Source organism: Panthera leo, chromosome A2 (assembly GCF_018350215.1).
Source record: "Panthera leo isolate Ple1 chromosome A2, P.leo_Ple1_pat1.1, whole genome shotgun sequence".
Taxonomy (NCBI): domain Eukaryota; kingdom Metazoa; phylum Chordata; class Mammalia; order Carnivora; family Felidae; genus Panthera; species Panthera leo.
This window is the reverse complement of record NC_056680.1, coordinates 88080111-88097515: the sequence shown is the minus strand read 5'-3', so window position 1 is coordinate 88097515 and position 17405 is coordinate 88080111. Positions and strand designations below refer to the sequence as shown.

General features: G+C 36.4%; 1 protein-coding gene and 1 pseudogene across 1 annotated transcript in view; one reads left to right on the top strand and one right to left on the bottom strand.

Annotated features, from left to right (window-relative positions):
• SEMA3D (semaphorin 3D) overlaps window positions 1-17405 on the top strand; it is a 197273-nt gene that overhangs the window by 89009 nt on the left and 90859 nt on the right. The window contains exon 3 of the mRNA XM_042916694.1: window positions 1795-1955. Coding sequence (XP_042772628.1) covers window positions 1795-1955 — 161 coding nt within the window. The remainder of the gene's footprint in view (window positions 1-1794; window positions 1956-17405) is intronic.
• LOC122214661 lies at window positions 14601-14699 on the bottom strand (annotated as a pseudogene).

Genomic DNA, 17405 nt, shown 5'->3' with positions numbered 1-17405 from the left:
GGTTCAAAATAGTTGATTATTATCCATGGGCACTTGAAATAATAAGATGTATATCATATAACCTACTTTTCTCTATTAATTGGGTCAAGATATGCTCTTGGAGCCCCTTGCATACTTTTTCCATTTTGCCCATTTTATTCTTTGTTAAACAAGTGGAAATGTCATGGAACATACCAAATCACCTCAGTGAATAAGGGTTTGTGTGAAATGTTTTCTTTTGTTAAGGCTTTAGATCATATCTGTCTTATCTATCCACTCGGTTCCATTATTCTTTCCTCAGTTCTACTTTATAGTTAGTATGGATTGTTTATCAGATATTAGCCTACAAAAATAGGGTTACTGTATTTGGAGATGCTAAAAAATATTATTCCATGGGTCTCTGGTCTGAAAAACTACTGAAGTCATATTTAGCTTGAGAGGAAATAATTAGTATTGGGTTACTATATCCAGAATTCTATCCAGTATACATAAAGCAAGATTGATAAGCATTAGTAAGACCACACTCGAGAATTCAGATAATTTCATATCTTCTTCTTCAGCATACAGCCTTTGGGTTTGTCAAAACTAAGACCAAAATCTATCGTGATGAATAAGGGAAATAACATGTAACCATTGTAAATTAGAGAAAAGAGTGAAGGGAATACTCAAAAATATGGAGTAACAATAGAGCCCACAGTTGATGTGTGGAATATATAGGCTTTAAATTTAAAAGACTCATATATCCATTTACAGAGGTTGAAAATTGCCATGATACATTTTGGAAGTATCCTGTTACCTGTTTCTGAGACATTGCCTCTTTGTATTTTTCTCATCAATTAATAATGACTTACTTGAAAATAATGATTTAGTTTCAAAGTCCATCAACATATAATGGACTTTAATGAGTGATGAGTGGTATTATTATTATATTGGTATTTAATATTATAAGGCTATAGAAAATGAAAGGGTATGATAAGTATTTGAGGCAAAATCTGTTGAAAGATTTGTATTTCTGTAAACCCGGACCTAAATTTAATAGGTCTATCCATATCACAGTTGTAAGTGAAAAAAAAAAAAAAAGAATTAGGACATACAGACAAGTGTCAAAGAGAATGGAGACTGGGACTGAGGCTGTATTATCAACCTTACCATCACCTGATTTTGAGACTTGAGGCATATGGCTTCACCTTGCTGGAGTTAAATACCTTCATTTATAAAATCACGAATTCGTATTAATTGATTTTCAAGGTCCCTTCCTGCTTTACTATTTTGATTTCTTTACTGGTTCAGGATCATATATCTCTCAGAATCCATTTTCTTGGATTTGGCTTCTTTGTTTACTCCCTGAATGCATGAAATAGGAACCGTATAATCCTCCAAACATAGTGATGTGTTTATCAAAAGTAGGGGGTGAAGAAATGCTGTAAGTTTTATCATACACTTAGTTTCATGTTTACTTTGCATATATTGATTTATTTAATCAGTTTCAAACTGATGCTTTCATTTGTAACTTAAGAAGGTGGACAGAATAGTGAAATATTTTGCATTCAGTTGCTTTGAAAATACGCATTTTAATATCTTGCATTTTTCATATGTAAGATGAGTGTTGTATCAGTAAAATGAAATGTAACAAATCACAGTGATTTCTAAATGATTATGTGCTAAAAAACTGTATCTTGTTTGCTTCTATCTAAATTTGAGCATGCATGCTGTATGTATGCATTTACAAAGTGCAGAAATGTATGTATTGAGGCAAGTAAATATTTTACTAATTAATGTTTTCTTTCTTTCAATTCCCCTTTTACTTTCCCATAGACTTGCTGCTTTCAAATAGCTGCATTCCGTTTTTGGGTTCATCAGAAGGACTAGATTTCCAAACCATTCTGTTGGATGAGGAGAGGGGCAGGCTGCTTGTAGGAGCGAAGGACCACATCTTCCTGCTCAGTCTGGTTGACTTAAACAAAAACTTTAAGAAGGTCAGTTTATTTATATATAAAGATATATATAAATATTTAAGGCTGAATGCATTTATTTCCATCTATGCCATTCTCCTCTTTTATTTTAAGTGACTCAGTTTCAAATGCACTAGGTCATTTACATATCCAAAAAGAACATGTTAGAAGAACACCTGGCTTTTGATGTACGTTTTGGAGTTTTGTGGATTTAAGTACATATGCATGTTCTCTGTTAACAGTGAATAAGTGTAATAATAGAACGTTTGAAAATATAAATGAAAGGGATTATACAAGAGAAATGTAATGTTTTAGACTGAAAAGCTGCCAAATGAGTTATTCGTCAAGGGTTAACATTTATATTCATAGTAATTGTAAATTAAGTTCTTGTTAACTTTCAATTAACAAATAACCATATTTCAAATTGACAGTGTGACTAAGGTGGCATTTTAACACCACACTTTTTTTTTTTCACATTCTTATTTCTTAACTGAATAGGTTTCTCCTATGGCCCAAGCACCCTCAGAAGGTGAGGATTATTAATACCTCAACTATGGCCTCATTAAGTATAATCTACCACTGAAAGAAAATATATGCTAGTTATTGAAAAAAAAAAGGCAGCTGCTGCTGTGCTTTACCTTTTCAGTTAGCAACACAATTCTCAAAGGAAAGAGTGCCATCCTTTAGGCCTTATAAATTATGATCAGCAAGTACGTTAGCAAATATCAATATCTATGCAAGCCCAGATGGATGCCAAGACTGGAAGGATTGAATGACTGATGAGAAGACATAATATATAATTCATTCTACATCTACGAGACATGTTAGATTGGTTTTTCTTTTTCTTCTTTTTCAGAAGCATTGAAAAACAAAATACTAGGAGCCATAACAAGATTTCAGGTCAATAGTCCCCAGTACTGAATTAATAGAGAATTCTTTCCATTCCAAAAGAGTCGTTCACAAGTCACTGTAGGACTTTGAAGCTTCAAACAGTTGTCACCTACGATGACCACTTGAACTTAAACCTCTGATTTTTAAATGCTTTAAAAACTAAATATTAGTTGCTCAGTTATTTGAATATTATCAACACTAAGGGCTTAGTCTACATAGGTGAAATAGTTGTCTCCATATGTGTTAATATTGCTTAATTAATGCCTGCATCAGAAACAGTGTTTTTTGCCTTTTAATAATTTAATTTTTAAGTAGCTCTTCTGTACATTTTTGAGGTCCACCAAAAGAAAAGGAGATCTTTTTAAAAATGTATTTATTTATTTTGAGAGAGAGAGCACGCAAGCATGAGCTGGGGAGGGACAGAGACAGACAGAGAGAGAAGAGGGACAGAGGGAGAGAGAGAGAATCCCAAGCAGGCTTCCTGCTGTCAGCACAGGGCCTGACATGAGGCTCCATTTCATAAACCATGAGATCATGACCTGAGCCAAAATCAAGAGTTGGGCGTTTAATTGTCTGAGCCACCCCCAAACCCTGAAAGGAGATGTTTCTTGTGAGTGCTCAGACTTGATAAAGAAGTAGTGTTTGAATGCAAATGTGTATGCATGTGTTGGATGTTTCTAGAAGAAACAATGAGGGTAAAATATTAGCAGTAGGTGATGTGATAATCGACATACTCATAATATAAACTCATAAGATTATCTTATTTAAAAAATATAATTATTCTATAGTTTGAATATTGTTTACAGTAAATAAGCAGTGAATATGGGCTAGAATTTGAAAAGCTTACCTTCATTCTGCCATTGTCGTTCTGTTCCGTTTATGCTTAAGGATATATATTTTCTTTAGGATTTAAAAAATATATATTTGTATAGGAGAGCCTATTGGTGGTATCAACTAATATCTCAATAATCAGTAAATATCTTAGCAGAAGATGACTCCTTTAAGGAAAGCCACCAAGGAAAATCTTAGTCAGTTTCACAGTTTTGCTTTAAGAGCTGCTATATAGCTAACAAAGCATTTTTCCAAATATGTCTCAGCTTTAGTGTAATAGCAAAAGGCAATTCATAGTTTCAAGGGAATTTGTTCTTGTGCTATTCTCTGCCTTCAGGGATTAGAAGAAAAAGTTCATTTATCTGAAATGAGCGCATTACATCATCGCTTAAAATAAATTCTGATAACATAACTTCCTTCTGTGACTATTTTAAGCAAATCTCTCTTTGGCTGCATTCCATCCATGAAATGTGCTAATATTTAATAAAATAAATATTTATGAAACTTTGATTTCCCTCATGCTATTATTGAAATAAATGGTTATTTGAACACATTGTAAAATTAGGGTCTGTACTGGAGATTTTCTGCCTGATATTCCTTTATCATATCAAATGTGTAATTCATAAAGAGGTTATGCATACAAAGGAAAAGGAAAGAATTTATGTTTTTGTAGGTATCTACATTTAAAACTTATATAAATCACTCCAGTGCTAAAAGGTACTCTACAGTAGCAACTTAAAGTGTCAAGATGTAGTACTTTAGCAGTGTTTAGACCTACGTGGTTTGCATTGGCTCCATGCCCTTCGGCAAAAATCCAAAGTTCTCTGCGGAAGAAACCACACATGTTGGGACTCCATGGGGCTGAAGGATGTCCTTTGTACTCTCAAGACCTAAAGCAATCTACAACACGTAATTGAGTTAGGAATGACTGGTTAGGGATATTTTCCTCTGGCGAATTAAAAAAAAAATCTGTAGAAAGTATTCCATTGAAGTGTCAAAATTTAGGATATATGTTTACTTAAAAGTTCTTGTACAAACAGGGACATGTCTATTGAAAAATCGCCATCATTTCGTATTTGCCCCTGGCCTGTGGTAACATTCTTTACAAAAAAAATTCAGTAATAAATATTTTAAAATATCCTTTGTATTATGTTTACTCTATTCCACCTAGATTTTGAGTCTTCTACAATGAATGATACAGGTATATGTTCAATAGGGTTTGATGGGTACGACTGTAGAGGAAGAAAGTAAAAATTAAATATTTCAGAGTATTTCTACTCCTCTGGAAAGTAAAAATTAAGTATGCCAAGGTTTTTTGTTTGTTTGTCTTATTGTTTGTTTGTTTTTTGTTTTTGTTTTTAAAAGATGCAACATTTAGGTAAAAGGGATAAGATTCTGATCTTTTCTTGAGGGCAAGGACTATTTCTATAGGTATTTAATAGACTTAATGACAAGTGTCAGCACACGTGGGGACGTGAAGTCTCTCACTTCAAGTAGGCTTTTCCTCATTTGGTCCCTAAGGCCTCTCTTCAGCTAGAGAACAGTCTGTGGATCTCTGTGGGACACGTTCAGGATAGATATACACAATGGTTCAACGTTTCCTTTTCCCAACACTAGACCAAAATAGAAAAATCAGAACCAGCCTAACAAGATCCCATTCCAAGGGAAGGATGTGGATCTGGAACCATTTTTACTGTTGGGCTGTAGGTTGAATTCTGCCAGAAGCCAACTGGGAGAGCGAAATTATTTTATAGGATATTTGTAAGGGAGTGTTCTGGGGATCAACACATGTGAGAGGGGCCGTGGGGAAGTACTATTAGATAAAGAAAGAACTGTGCTGTGATGCAGACCCAGCAAAAAGCCTCAACTGACAAGCCAAACTGATAAGGTGGCGACCATTTCAATATCGTCCTCTAGTGTAAGTGATAATACCATTATTCAAGTGAGTTTATCTTATAAAAGGGATTCTCCATTTTCTCCCTATCTAATCCATTCACCATGACCGTCAGTATTATCTCTTAAAAAAATAAAAATCTGACCATATTTCTTCTCTGCTTACATACTCTGGAGTTCTTGATTTTCAAGGAACTTGAATGAACTCCAGATTTCTGTTGATTTCTAAGGCTCACCTGATTTCCAATCTTATTTTTATCCACTGTTCATTATTCCCTCACTTGCATTTTATTTTCTGCTTCCCTGCCTTCCTCTCTCTCATTCATTTACTCAACCTGCGCTGTTAGTTCTTTTCTTTTTTTTTTTTCTTTTTTTTTTTTAACGTTTATTTATTTTTGAGACAGAGAGACAGAGCATGAACGGGGGAGGGTCAGAGAGAGGGAGACACAGAATCTGAAACAGGCTCCAGGCTCTGAGCTGTCAGCACAGAGCCCGACGCGGGGATCGAACTCACGGACAGCGAGATCATGACCTGAGCCGAAGTCGGCCGCCCAACCGACTGAGCCACCCAGGCGCCCCCGTTCTTTTCAAAATAACTTTCAAGTTTTGTGCCTTTGCTAAAGCTTCCTGAAATTGCCATTCACTTTCTTGTTCACCTCACTCCTCTGAATTTTGAAGGCACTTATCTAATTTTACCCTTTTGTTGCCTTTTACTCCCCAAGGCTTCCTCACCCTTAGAGGACATAACAATTCTTTGTATTTATTAGAGCAATTATATATATTAATATCAATGTCAGTTGTCCTCTTTTATAGAATTATCATTATGCATTGGTATTAGTAAATATATCCCCCATCCAAATCATACCCTCTTTGAATGGGGACTGGGCTATTTACCATGCACTTCTCATTCTCCTTTGACTCATTGTATAAAAGTTCTCTGTGACTCTCTACTTAATGTAGGCTTTATGAATTCTGCTGCAGATCTCTTCAAAGTTCCTGATACTCCCTAAGTTTTCTCCCTTCAATATTGTAAACATTATTGGGGTGACGTTGTCAGGAGAGACTAGATTACAATTGAACTCAAAGAATTGAAGACTACATAATTACTCTGTTGTAGTATTTAGCATTATCCACTAAATATTTTTTAAATAAGTTTACTTATTTATTTTGAGAGAGAGCACTGAGGAGAGGCAGAGGGGGAGAGAGAATCCCAAGCAGGCCCAGCATTAATCAGCTTGGAGCCCAATGTGGGACTCGATCTCATGAATCATGAGATCGTGACCTGAGCTGAACCTAAGAGTTGGACAGCCTAACTGACTGAGCCACCCAGGCACCCCTCCACTAAATATTTAATGTACAGAGAACATATATATTTTTAAATCAAATAACTAAATATCACTTAAGTATCACTGAATATATATCCTAGCAGAATTATACCCCAAATAATGCTCCTGTGATTTGGTTTTGTCAGTCTCTGAGGTTGAAACCAATTATATGGATTTATAGAAGTATAACTTGGGATACTTTTTAGTGACTGACTTTTGATTATTTTTTTTCTTTTGTTCTACTTCAGTATGTGTTTCTTTTTCATGTTTTCATTAAAAAATCAGTTGAGTGTCTACTGTTGTCATATGTGCATGGTATCTGAACTAGTTCAAGATGGATGGGCAAAATCTGGGGGGTTGTTAAATGGCTAATTAAAAATAGTTTACATTTGTATTTGGAACTTGCAGTTTATTGTATCCTGGCTCAGTTAGGATGGAGGAAAAACATGTTGGAGAACTTGAGTGGTCAGAGTTGTTCTCTTGTCTGTCTGTATATTTCTTATAGTTCGAGTTAGAGAGACTAGATTTCCCTGGCCTAGCCCTTAACATCCTACTCCATCTCTAGAGTCAGAGGAAATATATGAAAAACGTAATTTTAATAGTCCTTGAGAAAGGTGGTCAGCTGTGGACATTTACATCTGTTTATCATTAAGTTTTAAGTTAAGCATTAGAAACCTGTTCATGTAGACATCATCATCATCATCATCATCATCATCATCATAATGCATTTTGACATCTGTGCCTTATGGTTTAAAGACCTGTGGTTTCTAAACAAATAATTTTAAACTCTGTGGCATCTGTTACTTTGACTACAAATGAACGTTCTCCACTTCAGCCAGACTTAAGTAGTCCTGGCAGTAATTCATATAAAATCCAGAGCCCTCTCTATATAAACTCCAGGAGTTATATATACAAGCTGAAAGTCTCTCTTTCTCTCTTTTTTTCTCTCTCTTAATTAAAAAAAAATTTTTTTTAACTGTATTCATTTTTGAGAGACAGAGCATGAATGGGGAAGGGGCAGAGAGAGAGGGAGACACAGAATTGGAAGCAGGCTCCAGGCTCTGAGCTGTCAGCACAGAGCCCGATGAAGGGGTTGAACTCACGAACTGCAAGATCATGACCTGAGCCGAAGTCGGACGCTCAACCGACTGAGCCACCCAGGCACCCCTCATTTTTTTTTTAAGTGGAGTCATAGTTAACAGAAAAAAAAATCCAGTACTCCATTTGGTTATGTTCGTTAGTTGGACTTCTGAGTTAATGAATTGTTGGGATCCTTCCATCTGAAAATGTTACTCACTTTGGAAGCAGTTCAGACCATGCATGGGTGGAGTGAGTGTCCAGACCAGGATGTAAGCAAACAGATCACAAAAGTGATGATTTATTAAACTAAGTACTGCTTTTGTGTTCATATTATTCAAGGATTTCTTTCTTGGTTTCCCTTTTTTTTCCTCTCTTTTTTTTTTTTTCTTTTCAAGTGGGCTATAGAGGCAGACAAGTAGACCAATGAGAAATAAACTTAGTCTGAGACTACAGTTGTTATTTATTTTACCTACTAATCTAACAGCAACTGGTATGTCAACTTGTAGAGTGTAATAATAAACAACTTTATGTTACCTCCCACGGTTCCTTTCAATCTGCTCTGTGGAACCCCTTCTTTTTCTGGACCTGTTGGGTAACTCTAGCAGGCAGCAATGGTTTTCGAGGTCACTCTTTGGTAGTAACACAGTTGTTATCCAGCAACTCAAATGTCCCGTCTAATGTAATAAAACTTTCAACCTCATGTAAAATTGAGCCTCTGTTCCATCTACCTGTCCCCGTTTGCACATGCCATGTGAGTGAAGGCTCCCAGACAGGGAGATGTTCAGAGGCTTCTTTGTGTCTCTTCCTAGCAGTCCTCCTCTCCCTTAAGCTTGTTGAACACAGTGTGTGACCCCTTCAGTCAAATCAGGAGAAGAGGGGAGGAGAGGGCTCAGAGAAATGTCTGCTCTACTGTCCTTGTCAGAGGGATCTCACTTCTCGACTTTCTGTCCTTGTCAGATGTTTAAAGATGATTTTTCTTTCCAAAGTGACTTAGTGAGTTCTGGGGGATTCCCACTTTTTGGAGATCTTTCCCTTGCAGTTCTCTGGGATGAGCTTGATGACATTTCTTCTCTGACTGGTATGTTCTCGTGTTTTATCCTGAGACAGATTGCACTTTCACCGGTGTTAACTTCTGAAGCCTTTTCACTCAACACTCTTGAACAGGACATCAGGTGACCTCATGCCATCCCATTTTTGAGCAAGTACGGCTCCCATCTTTTCTATGGAAAGCCATCATGTGTCCGTTCCTGGATGCACTCTGGAAGTTCAGGCTGATGCCAAAATAGCCGCTGAATCTGGCCTGTGTTTCCACTGGAGCTTGTCGTTCTCTCGCTCACCTTTAGACATTAACCTAGAATGTTCCACCAACGGCATTTCAACAGCAAGTGCTTCTTGAGGTTTCAGGAAAGCTCCTTTCCTGGCACCTACCCCTCACCTTGGGGTTTGTAGGACACGTGATAGGATTGTCTTAGACGAAATATACTTTTCTACAGAAAGGAAGAAAAAAACTTTTAATATCTAGTTTCCAAGTATTTGTAACTGCACATGGGTGAAATTATCTGTAGGATTCTTGGCCACCTACTTTGAAACTTTTTGCTTCTTGACCTAGCATCTCATTTTTGAATTTTTATGCAGCTAAAACTTCTCTTTTAACATCTTGCCTTACTACCAAAGCCATAAAATGAGCCCTGAGAAGGATGTTGTTTTACCTACAACCTCATTATATATCCTCATTCTATTTAATTCCTGAAGTATACAAACTAGAACCATAGAGACAACCAAATGGAGAATGTTAATGTTCCTATTAATATTATTTACCTTTTGACTGTTGATAGCCTCAAACAAAACATTGGCTGTTTGACATCTTGTTTGCCATAGATTTCTGTTGGAATCTGATTCCAACAAAGCTAAGCTATACCTGACAACCTAGATAAAAGAGAATGTAGGAGGGGCCCCTGGATGGCTCAGTCAGTTGAGTGCCCAACCTCGGCTTAGGTCATCGTTTCACAGCTGGAGAGTTCGAGCCCCATGTCAGGCTCTGTGTTGACAGCTGGGAGCCTGGAGCCTGCTTCGGATTCTATGTCTCCCTCTATCTCTGCCCTTCCCCTGCTCGTTCTCTCCCTCCCCCCCCCTCTCTTTTTCTGTCTCTCTCTCAAAAATAAATAAACATTACAAAAAAAATTTTAAAGAGAGTATAGGATATGAATTGATTCATTTTTCAATGATCTTTGAAAGTAATCTTCAAAAAGTTTACTTTCATTTTGAGATAATAACCATCTTTTTCCTTTTTAATTAATTAAAAAAATCATTCCTCTTGAAACTCATGTGTCAAAATTAAATATTGTATATAAAATGTTCAAAGAATTGCTATGTTAGCTAAGATCTTTTAATGAGCCCAACAAAAATCTATTAGCTAACCTTACAGTGTTCAAGGAAAAAGCAGTATAATACTTAAAATTTTTCTGTTTAAAGTAATTTATGTTTGTTTTTAATGCAAAAAAAAAAAATACTAACTATGTTTCTGGGGAAAAAAAGAGAGTTTTCCTATGGATTTTAAAGTGAAGGGGAGCACCTGAGTGGCTAAGTTGGTTAAGCATCCGACTCTTGATTTCGGCTCAGGTCATTATCTCACCATTCATGAGTTCAAGCCCCACATTGGGCTCTGTGTTGACAACATGGAGCCTGCCTGGGATTCTGTCTCCCTGTCTCTCTGCCCGCCCCCTCCCCTTGCTCTCTAACTCTCTCAAAAAAGTAAATAAATAAATTAAAAAAAAAAACCTGAAAAAGCAATGTGCAAAAGCAATATATACATTATATAACCTACATAAGGTAGCTGCATATTTTTGCGGAATAACTTAACACAACTTAATCTTGCCTTGCTAAATTTTAGGTCCCCACATTTGCTTCGGAACTCTACTCTGTTGGTTACTTAAACACAAAATAATTAGGGGCGCCTGGGTGGCGCAGTCGGTTAAGCGTCCGACTTCAGCCAGGTCACGATCTCGCGGTCCGTGAGTTCGAGCCCCGCGTCAGGCTCTGGGCTGATGGCTCGGAGCCTGGAGCCTGTTTCCGATTCTGTGTCTCCCTCTCTCTCTGCCCCTCCCCCGTTCATGCTCTGTCTCTCTCTGTCCCAAAAATAAATAAAAAATGTTGGAAAAAAAAATTAAAAAAAAAAAAATAATAATCAGAATTATTTTAAAGGAAACACTGGATAAACATAAAGGTAAAAACACTTAAGCTAGAAGCTGGACACTTTAGGAGGATCATTTTTTTTTTCTTTTTAGCAGACTGTTAATAAAGTAATTCCATGTTTATAAATGTGACCGTTATTTCTTTCCACCTAACAGTCATAATGCAGTTTTTTTATATTATTTTTCTCCTTATTTAGCATGAAAACTCAGTATGTGATTATGAATATTAGGTTACTTGAAATTGGTCAAACTGTGCGTCTATTTTTAAGCACTTATATTAGGAAAATAACCAAGCTAAGTGAGTTTGTAATTTTAAATATAATAAGTTTTAGTGGATCATTTAAACACCCTTCTCTGCATAGCATGAAAAGCACTTTGTTATTTCCCTTTCCTCAAGGAAGTCTAAAACAAGAGGGTTTTCATACATGAAGATCCTGTACTTGCTTGCTTTACGTTGAGTATAAGCAGAAATGCTTTTATAAGTCACCATGACCTTCTGACTCCAATTCTATTAACTCACATCATGGCTGAATAAGACATTCCCATTGAATGCTTTACCTTGTATATTGATTCTTTGTGGAGAAAATCTCAGAATAAATAACTTCTCATTTAAAAACAAGTTATTGATAGAAGGAAATTGTCACCTTTTTTATTCTTAGTTAATGCTTGAAACTAAGAAATTGTAAACACTTGAAAACCATGTGGACATCCCAATAAATTAACTTTTGGTAGACAGCCCCCTGCTTAGTTTCATGGTGATTAATCTGTTCCTAGTGCCTGTGGAGCACATGCTGTGTAGTAACCACAGAAGTAAAACAATCACCCCGTTCATGGATGTGCTGGCTCCCCAGCCTGGGTGCTGATGGGCAGGTCCCATCTGGTCACTGTAATGGACTGTCAGGATGTTGTCAGACTGCTCAGACCCCTGCCAGAACTCTGACAGGAACTCTTTCTCTGTCTGTAATTTTAAGGCAAACTCTGCAGATCACTTTTCAATAAGTATCGAGCTTACTACGTATGTGATATGGTGCCAGGTACTAAAAAGGGTACAAAGTAGAAGAGTGTTTCTTGTCACTCAAGATCAGTAGTCCCTAAACTCCATTGAGTCATATATTACTTAAGAAGATAATGAAGGCTGCGATCCGTTTTCCTCACAGAATTATAAAATCTTTCCACAAGCATAACTGCACTCGAATTCACATGTAGCTGCACCACAAATTCAAAATTACCAATCCATTTGTGGATTTCTTAAAATTTCTTTTAGGTAGTATGATACGATAGCACCCCTCTCTCTTTCATTATGCATGATTATTGAGCTCCTACTATGTTGCTAGCACTCTTCTAGACGCTGGGAATCTAGTAGAGAATAAAACTGGTGAGGTCTCTGTTCTCATGGTGCCTCTGGTTTCTAAACGGAGGGTTTGATGGAGAAGAAAAAAAAGGAAGCAAATAAGAAAATTAGTATTAAGTGTTGTTTAAATACTGTGGTGAGAATCCTGGAAAAAAAAAACCTGATGAACTTTCTTCCTCTCTCCCTCCCTCCCTCCCTCCCTCCCTTGCTCCCTTGCTTCCTTCCTTCCTCCCTTCCTCTCTTTCTCTCTTTCTCTCTTTCAAGTTTTTGTTTAAATTCCAGTTACTTAACACACAGTGTAATATTAGTTTCAGGTGAACAATATGCCAATTCCACAATTCCATACATCTCCCGGTGCTCATCATGACAAATGCACTCCTTAATCCCCATCACCTATGTAAATCAACCCCCATCCACCTCCCCCTCCGGTAACCATCAATTTGTTCTCTATAGTTAAGAGTCTGTTTCTTGGTTTGCTTCTCTGTCTCTGTCTCTCTGTCTCTCTCTCTCCTTTTCCCTATGCTTGTTTGTATTGTTTCGTAAATTCCACATATGAGTGAATCATATGTTATTCGACTTTGACTGACTTAATGTGCTTGACTTAATGCTCTCTAGCTCCATCCATGTTGCTGCAAATGGCAAGATGGAAAAAACTACTTTAGTTGGTCTTCAGAGAAGGTGAAATGGGGAGGTGATAGTAAAGCAGACATTATAAGAAGGAACCATCCAGAGGAGGTCAGATGTATTCCAAGTACAGCAAATTCATTCTGCGGTTAGTATTGAGATAATATTTGAAAGCACAACATTAGCTGCTCATGGGCATGAAGTGGGGACTCAAATTGACATTTTCAATTCCATTGCATTTCATCAATCTTTATGCCCAGGAAAGGGTCCCAAACTAAATTTACTTGCGAAAAGAAAGTGGCAGTGGATATGATAAACACAAGTGTATTAAAATTCAGAGATGTCAGGTGGAAGAAGGCTAAATGTGAAAGAGGCTTTACGCTGAGTCCTGAAAATGCAGAGAGGCAAGTCTTGCCCAACTCTTCATGGAGGAAGCTACATGGGCAGATCGTGCCCAAGCTTGAGAGTTAAAACTCCCCATCCATAACAGTTTCTACCCCAGTCAGTTTCAATAATGGAAGCTCTACTTTTGGTGCTGTTGTCCTTGTTTTTCAGTACTTCACTCTATGAGCCAGATCTCTTACCTCTTTCTGTTCCTGGAACCCAGAGCTGTCTTTGCTCCCTTGGTTGATCAAATCCTTTACCAGACGGCATTTAGAGCAACATATTTCCAACTTTGTTACAACCATTCAAAAACTTGAATCCTGTTCTTTGATAGAGATGCCTGTCTGCATTTTTACGGCTCTGAATTTTTGTCCTTAATTAGGTTTTTTGAACAAGTTGTAACTTCCCCTTCTGTGTATTCCTTTCAGTTTGGGCATCTCTGAATTAGGCCAACGGCCACTTGACTGACCTTGCACTTGCTAACTTGAGTCAATTAAATTGCTTCTCCAAAGATGTAACAAAGAGCAGATATAATTAGAATTTCCTTAGGATGTTCTAGGCCTTATCATTATTTGAATGTTTTTGTAACTTGCCTAAGATTAAATAATTAAAAATAAATTGCCTGACATTTTCACCTTACTAAGTGATAACTGTTAATGAATGATATGAATTATGAATGAAACCATTATGGTTAGAGACATTGCAGTATTTACTTGTGAGTTTCTCCAACCTGTTTGTATCCAAAGTGAAGTAAAACTCCTTCAAAAAATGAACAAACAAAAAACATTTTGGATTTTGGATAGAGATAAGCAAATAAAATCAATATAGGATAATTAGATCATAGGTGTATTTTTAAATGCATGCAGCTCCCATTATATTTTCATAAGAAAATTAATATTGAATCTCTTTTAAAAATGTGTTTAAAATGTAACTTTGTAGCAGATGAGCATATGCAAAGTGACACTGAAGAGAATTTTTATTTCTCTATTTATTTAGAATGGTCCCTTAGTATACTGGTAATCTACATTCTCTAACTCTCAAAGAAAAAAAAAATATATTTATACATGTATATATTCTTACTCTTACTCTTTTTTTAAAAAACAACATGGAACACTTCATGAATTTGTGTGTCCTCTTTGCAAAGGTACCATGCCAATCTTCTCTGTATCATTCCATTTATTTTTTTAATTATTTTAATGTTTATTTTTGAGATAGAGACAGACAGAGCACGAGTCGGGGAGGGGCAGAGAGAGAGAGAGAGAGAGACACAGAATCCGAAGCAGGCTCCAGACAGTTGTGCTGACAGCTCAGAGCCCAATGCGGGGCTCAAACTCACAAACCGCGAGATCCTGACCTGAGCCGAAGTCGAACACTTAACCACCTAAGCCACCCAGGCACCCCATCTGTATCATTCCATTTAGTAAATGTGTTGCCAAAGTGAGTCCTATATATATATTAGATACTAATATATATTAGACACTAATATATATATATATATTAGACATTAATATTTGATCTTTCCAAGTGTAACCTACAAAAGTGAATCCTTCGGAAATGTTTGATTTCAATTGTGAAATGTTATGAAAACAACGTATATATACTAGCATGGTTAAATCAGTAGATTATAGAACATGGAGATTGACTTACCAGACATACTTGTTTTGAAACGTTAACCAAGAAATTGTGGAGAGATTTTATAAATTTTATAAATTTATTTACTTCCGTATCCCAGAGTAGTTTTCTGTTATTAAGTTGACCTGTAAGATTAGCACTCAAAATAAAATTAATTTGCAACCCCCAATTATTTAGTAGTTCAGTTAGTAGTTATACCCTCAATAATTATGTTGAGAGAAATTACTGGGCTTATTCGGATCTTCAGAAAAGATGTTTGCTTTCTGATGTCTGTCCTCCATGTGGGTAGAGAGACCAGTGGTAAGCTTTCTACATATTTGAAATCCTTGACATCTAAGCGCCAAGCTTCCGAAGACTACTTGCACCAAAGTGACAGCCTTACAACCTGACTGTGGTACATCATACCCCATTAGTTGTGAACGAGTGCTCTGTGGGAATATTTCAGAACAATTAATATGGCAGTTATGCAAGTATCGTCTCTGCTTTGGTACATCTCTGTCTGATAAATGAAAGAAAAATATCCTTGGGTAACTTTCTGAGGGAGTAGTACAGTTGCATCAGCTTTAAGGGATAGGGGTACGTGTTTTGTTTGTCCTGCTTGTGCCGCTTTTAGTATGGCATGACACCGCATGGACCATGTTCTCAAGTTCAAGGAGATGTATGTGTCATTTTATTGCTGATAAATTCAGAAGTCATGAAATTGTTAATAACCACTGCTTCAAAGCTGTTCACATTACCTAATTAATGATCAAGAGGGCTTTTATAGATTTTGTGGACATTGTATTTTAAGGGTACTGACTGGGCAACTGAAATAATTTCAGGATCTCAGGTATTTCTTGGGCTTTTGTGTAAACCGTGCTTAAACTTAGGGGCATCTGGGTGGCTCAGTTGGTTAAGTTTCTGACTTCAGCTCAGGTCATGATCTCGCGGTCCATGAGTTTGAGCCCTGTGTTGGGCTCTGTGCTGACAGCTCGGATTCTGTGTCTCCCTCTCTCTCTGCCCACCTCCACTCATGCTCTTTCTCTTTCCATGTCTCCCTCTTTCTCTCTCCCTCTCTCTCTCTCAAAAATGAATAAATGTTCATTTTTTTTGAAAACCATGCTGAAACTTGGAAATATTCATGAAATATGTTGTTCTATAGAGTTAATATCTCTCGCTAGATGTATCTGTGTGAATCTCTCCCTTCTCTCTGTTACCCCTCTCTGTCCACCTACAAACACATGCACAATATACCATATGCACACTTATGCACACAGACATGCACACCACACACACGCCCAGATATGCACATGCGCATACACAGTTTGTCCTTAAAAATACAGAATTGGCGGAAGGTTTTTCTATAAATAGACACAGATAGAGATGGATGTGTCACAGTATTATGCCACTTCAAAAGATTTTGAGAAACAAAAATGTTATTTGAACATATTTCTGCCAACCCCATGTAACTATGTGGCTTGTTGGTAGTTTTTATTTTTTGTTTTGCTTTATTATATTTTTAGGTTGCATTAAGTGAAATTTTGCTTCTTTAAATTCTTTACAAACAAGGAATTAAAAGGAATTTTAAAAAATGCTTTATTCTAATGATTAGGTGGCAAGTAAAAGAAAATCCCACCATAAATCATAATTAAAATGATAGCTTTTAAATATTGGCACGACTACAATGATTCTTTTCTCCCCCCTTTTAAGTAAATGTTTCCAGTCTGGAAGACAATCAGATATCTCCTAGGTTGTTGATATTAAGATAACTCTTTTTGTGATTTCTGAATTCTTGAGAGCATTGTATCAAAATAAGGCAGTATATAATCTTAATGAATCTTTATTTTAAAGGCTTATGTTATCTTAAAAAGTAAAATTATCTTTGTGATACTATCTTAGAATTACTCTTCAATAATAATGATTAAAGGATAATTTCTATTTTTAACAGGGCCTAGACTTTATGGGATTGAAGGAGAATGATGAAAAGTGAGATAACATTCGGGGAAAAATATCCTCTATAAACAAAGATTAAAAGATTTATTAAAATTGGTTTCTGGAGCCCAACGAATTCTCAGTGCTTGAGTATCTTTGTGTAACATTTACCCACTAATCAAACACTTGATTCTCTGCTGCTTGTAATTTTAGTTTTATTGCTTCATTAGCTAGGATGACACATTTCAATTTACAATTACGTGACTTACAATCAATTCAATTTACAATTATATGACTTACAGTTAATAACTGAAAATGTACAAAAACCATGAAAACATCTTTTAGAGATTTGTATTCCTTT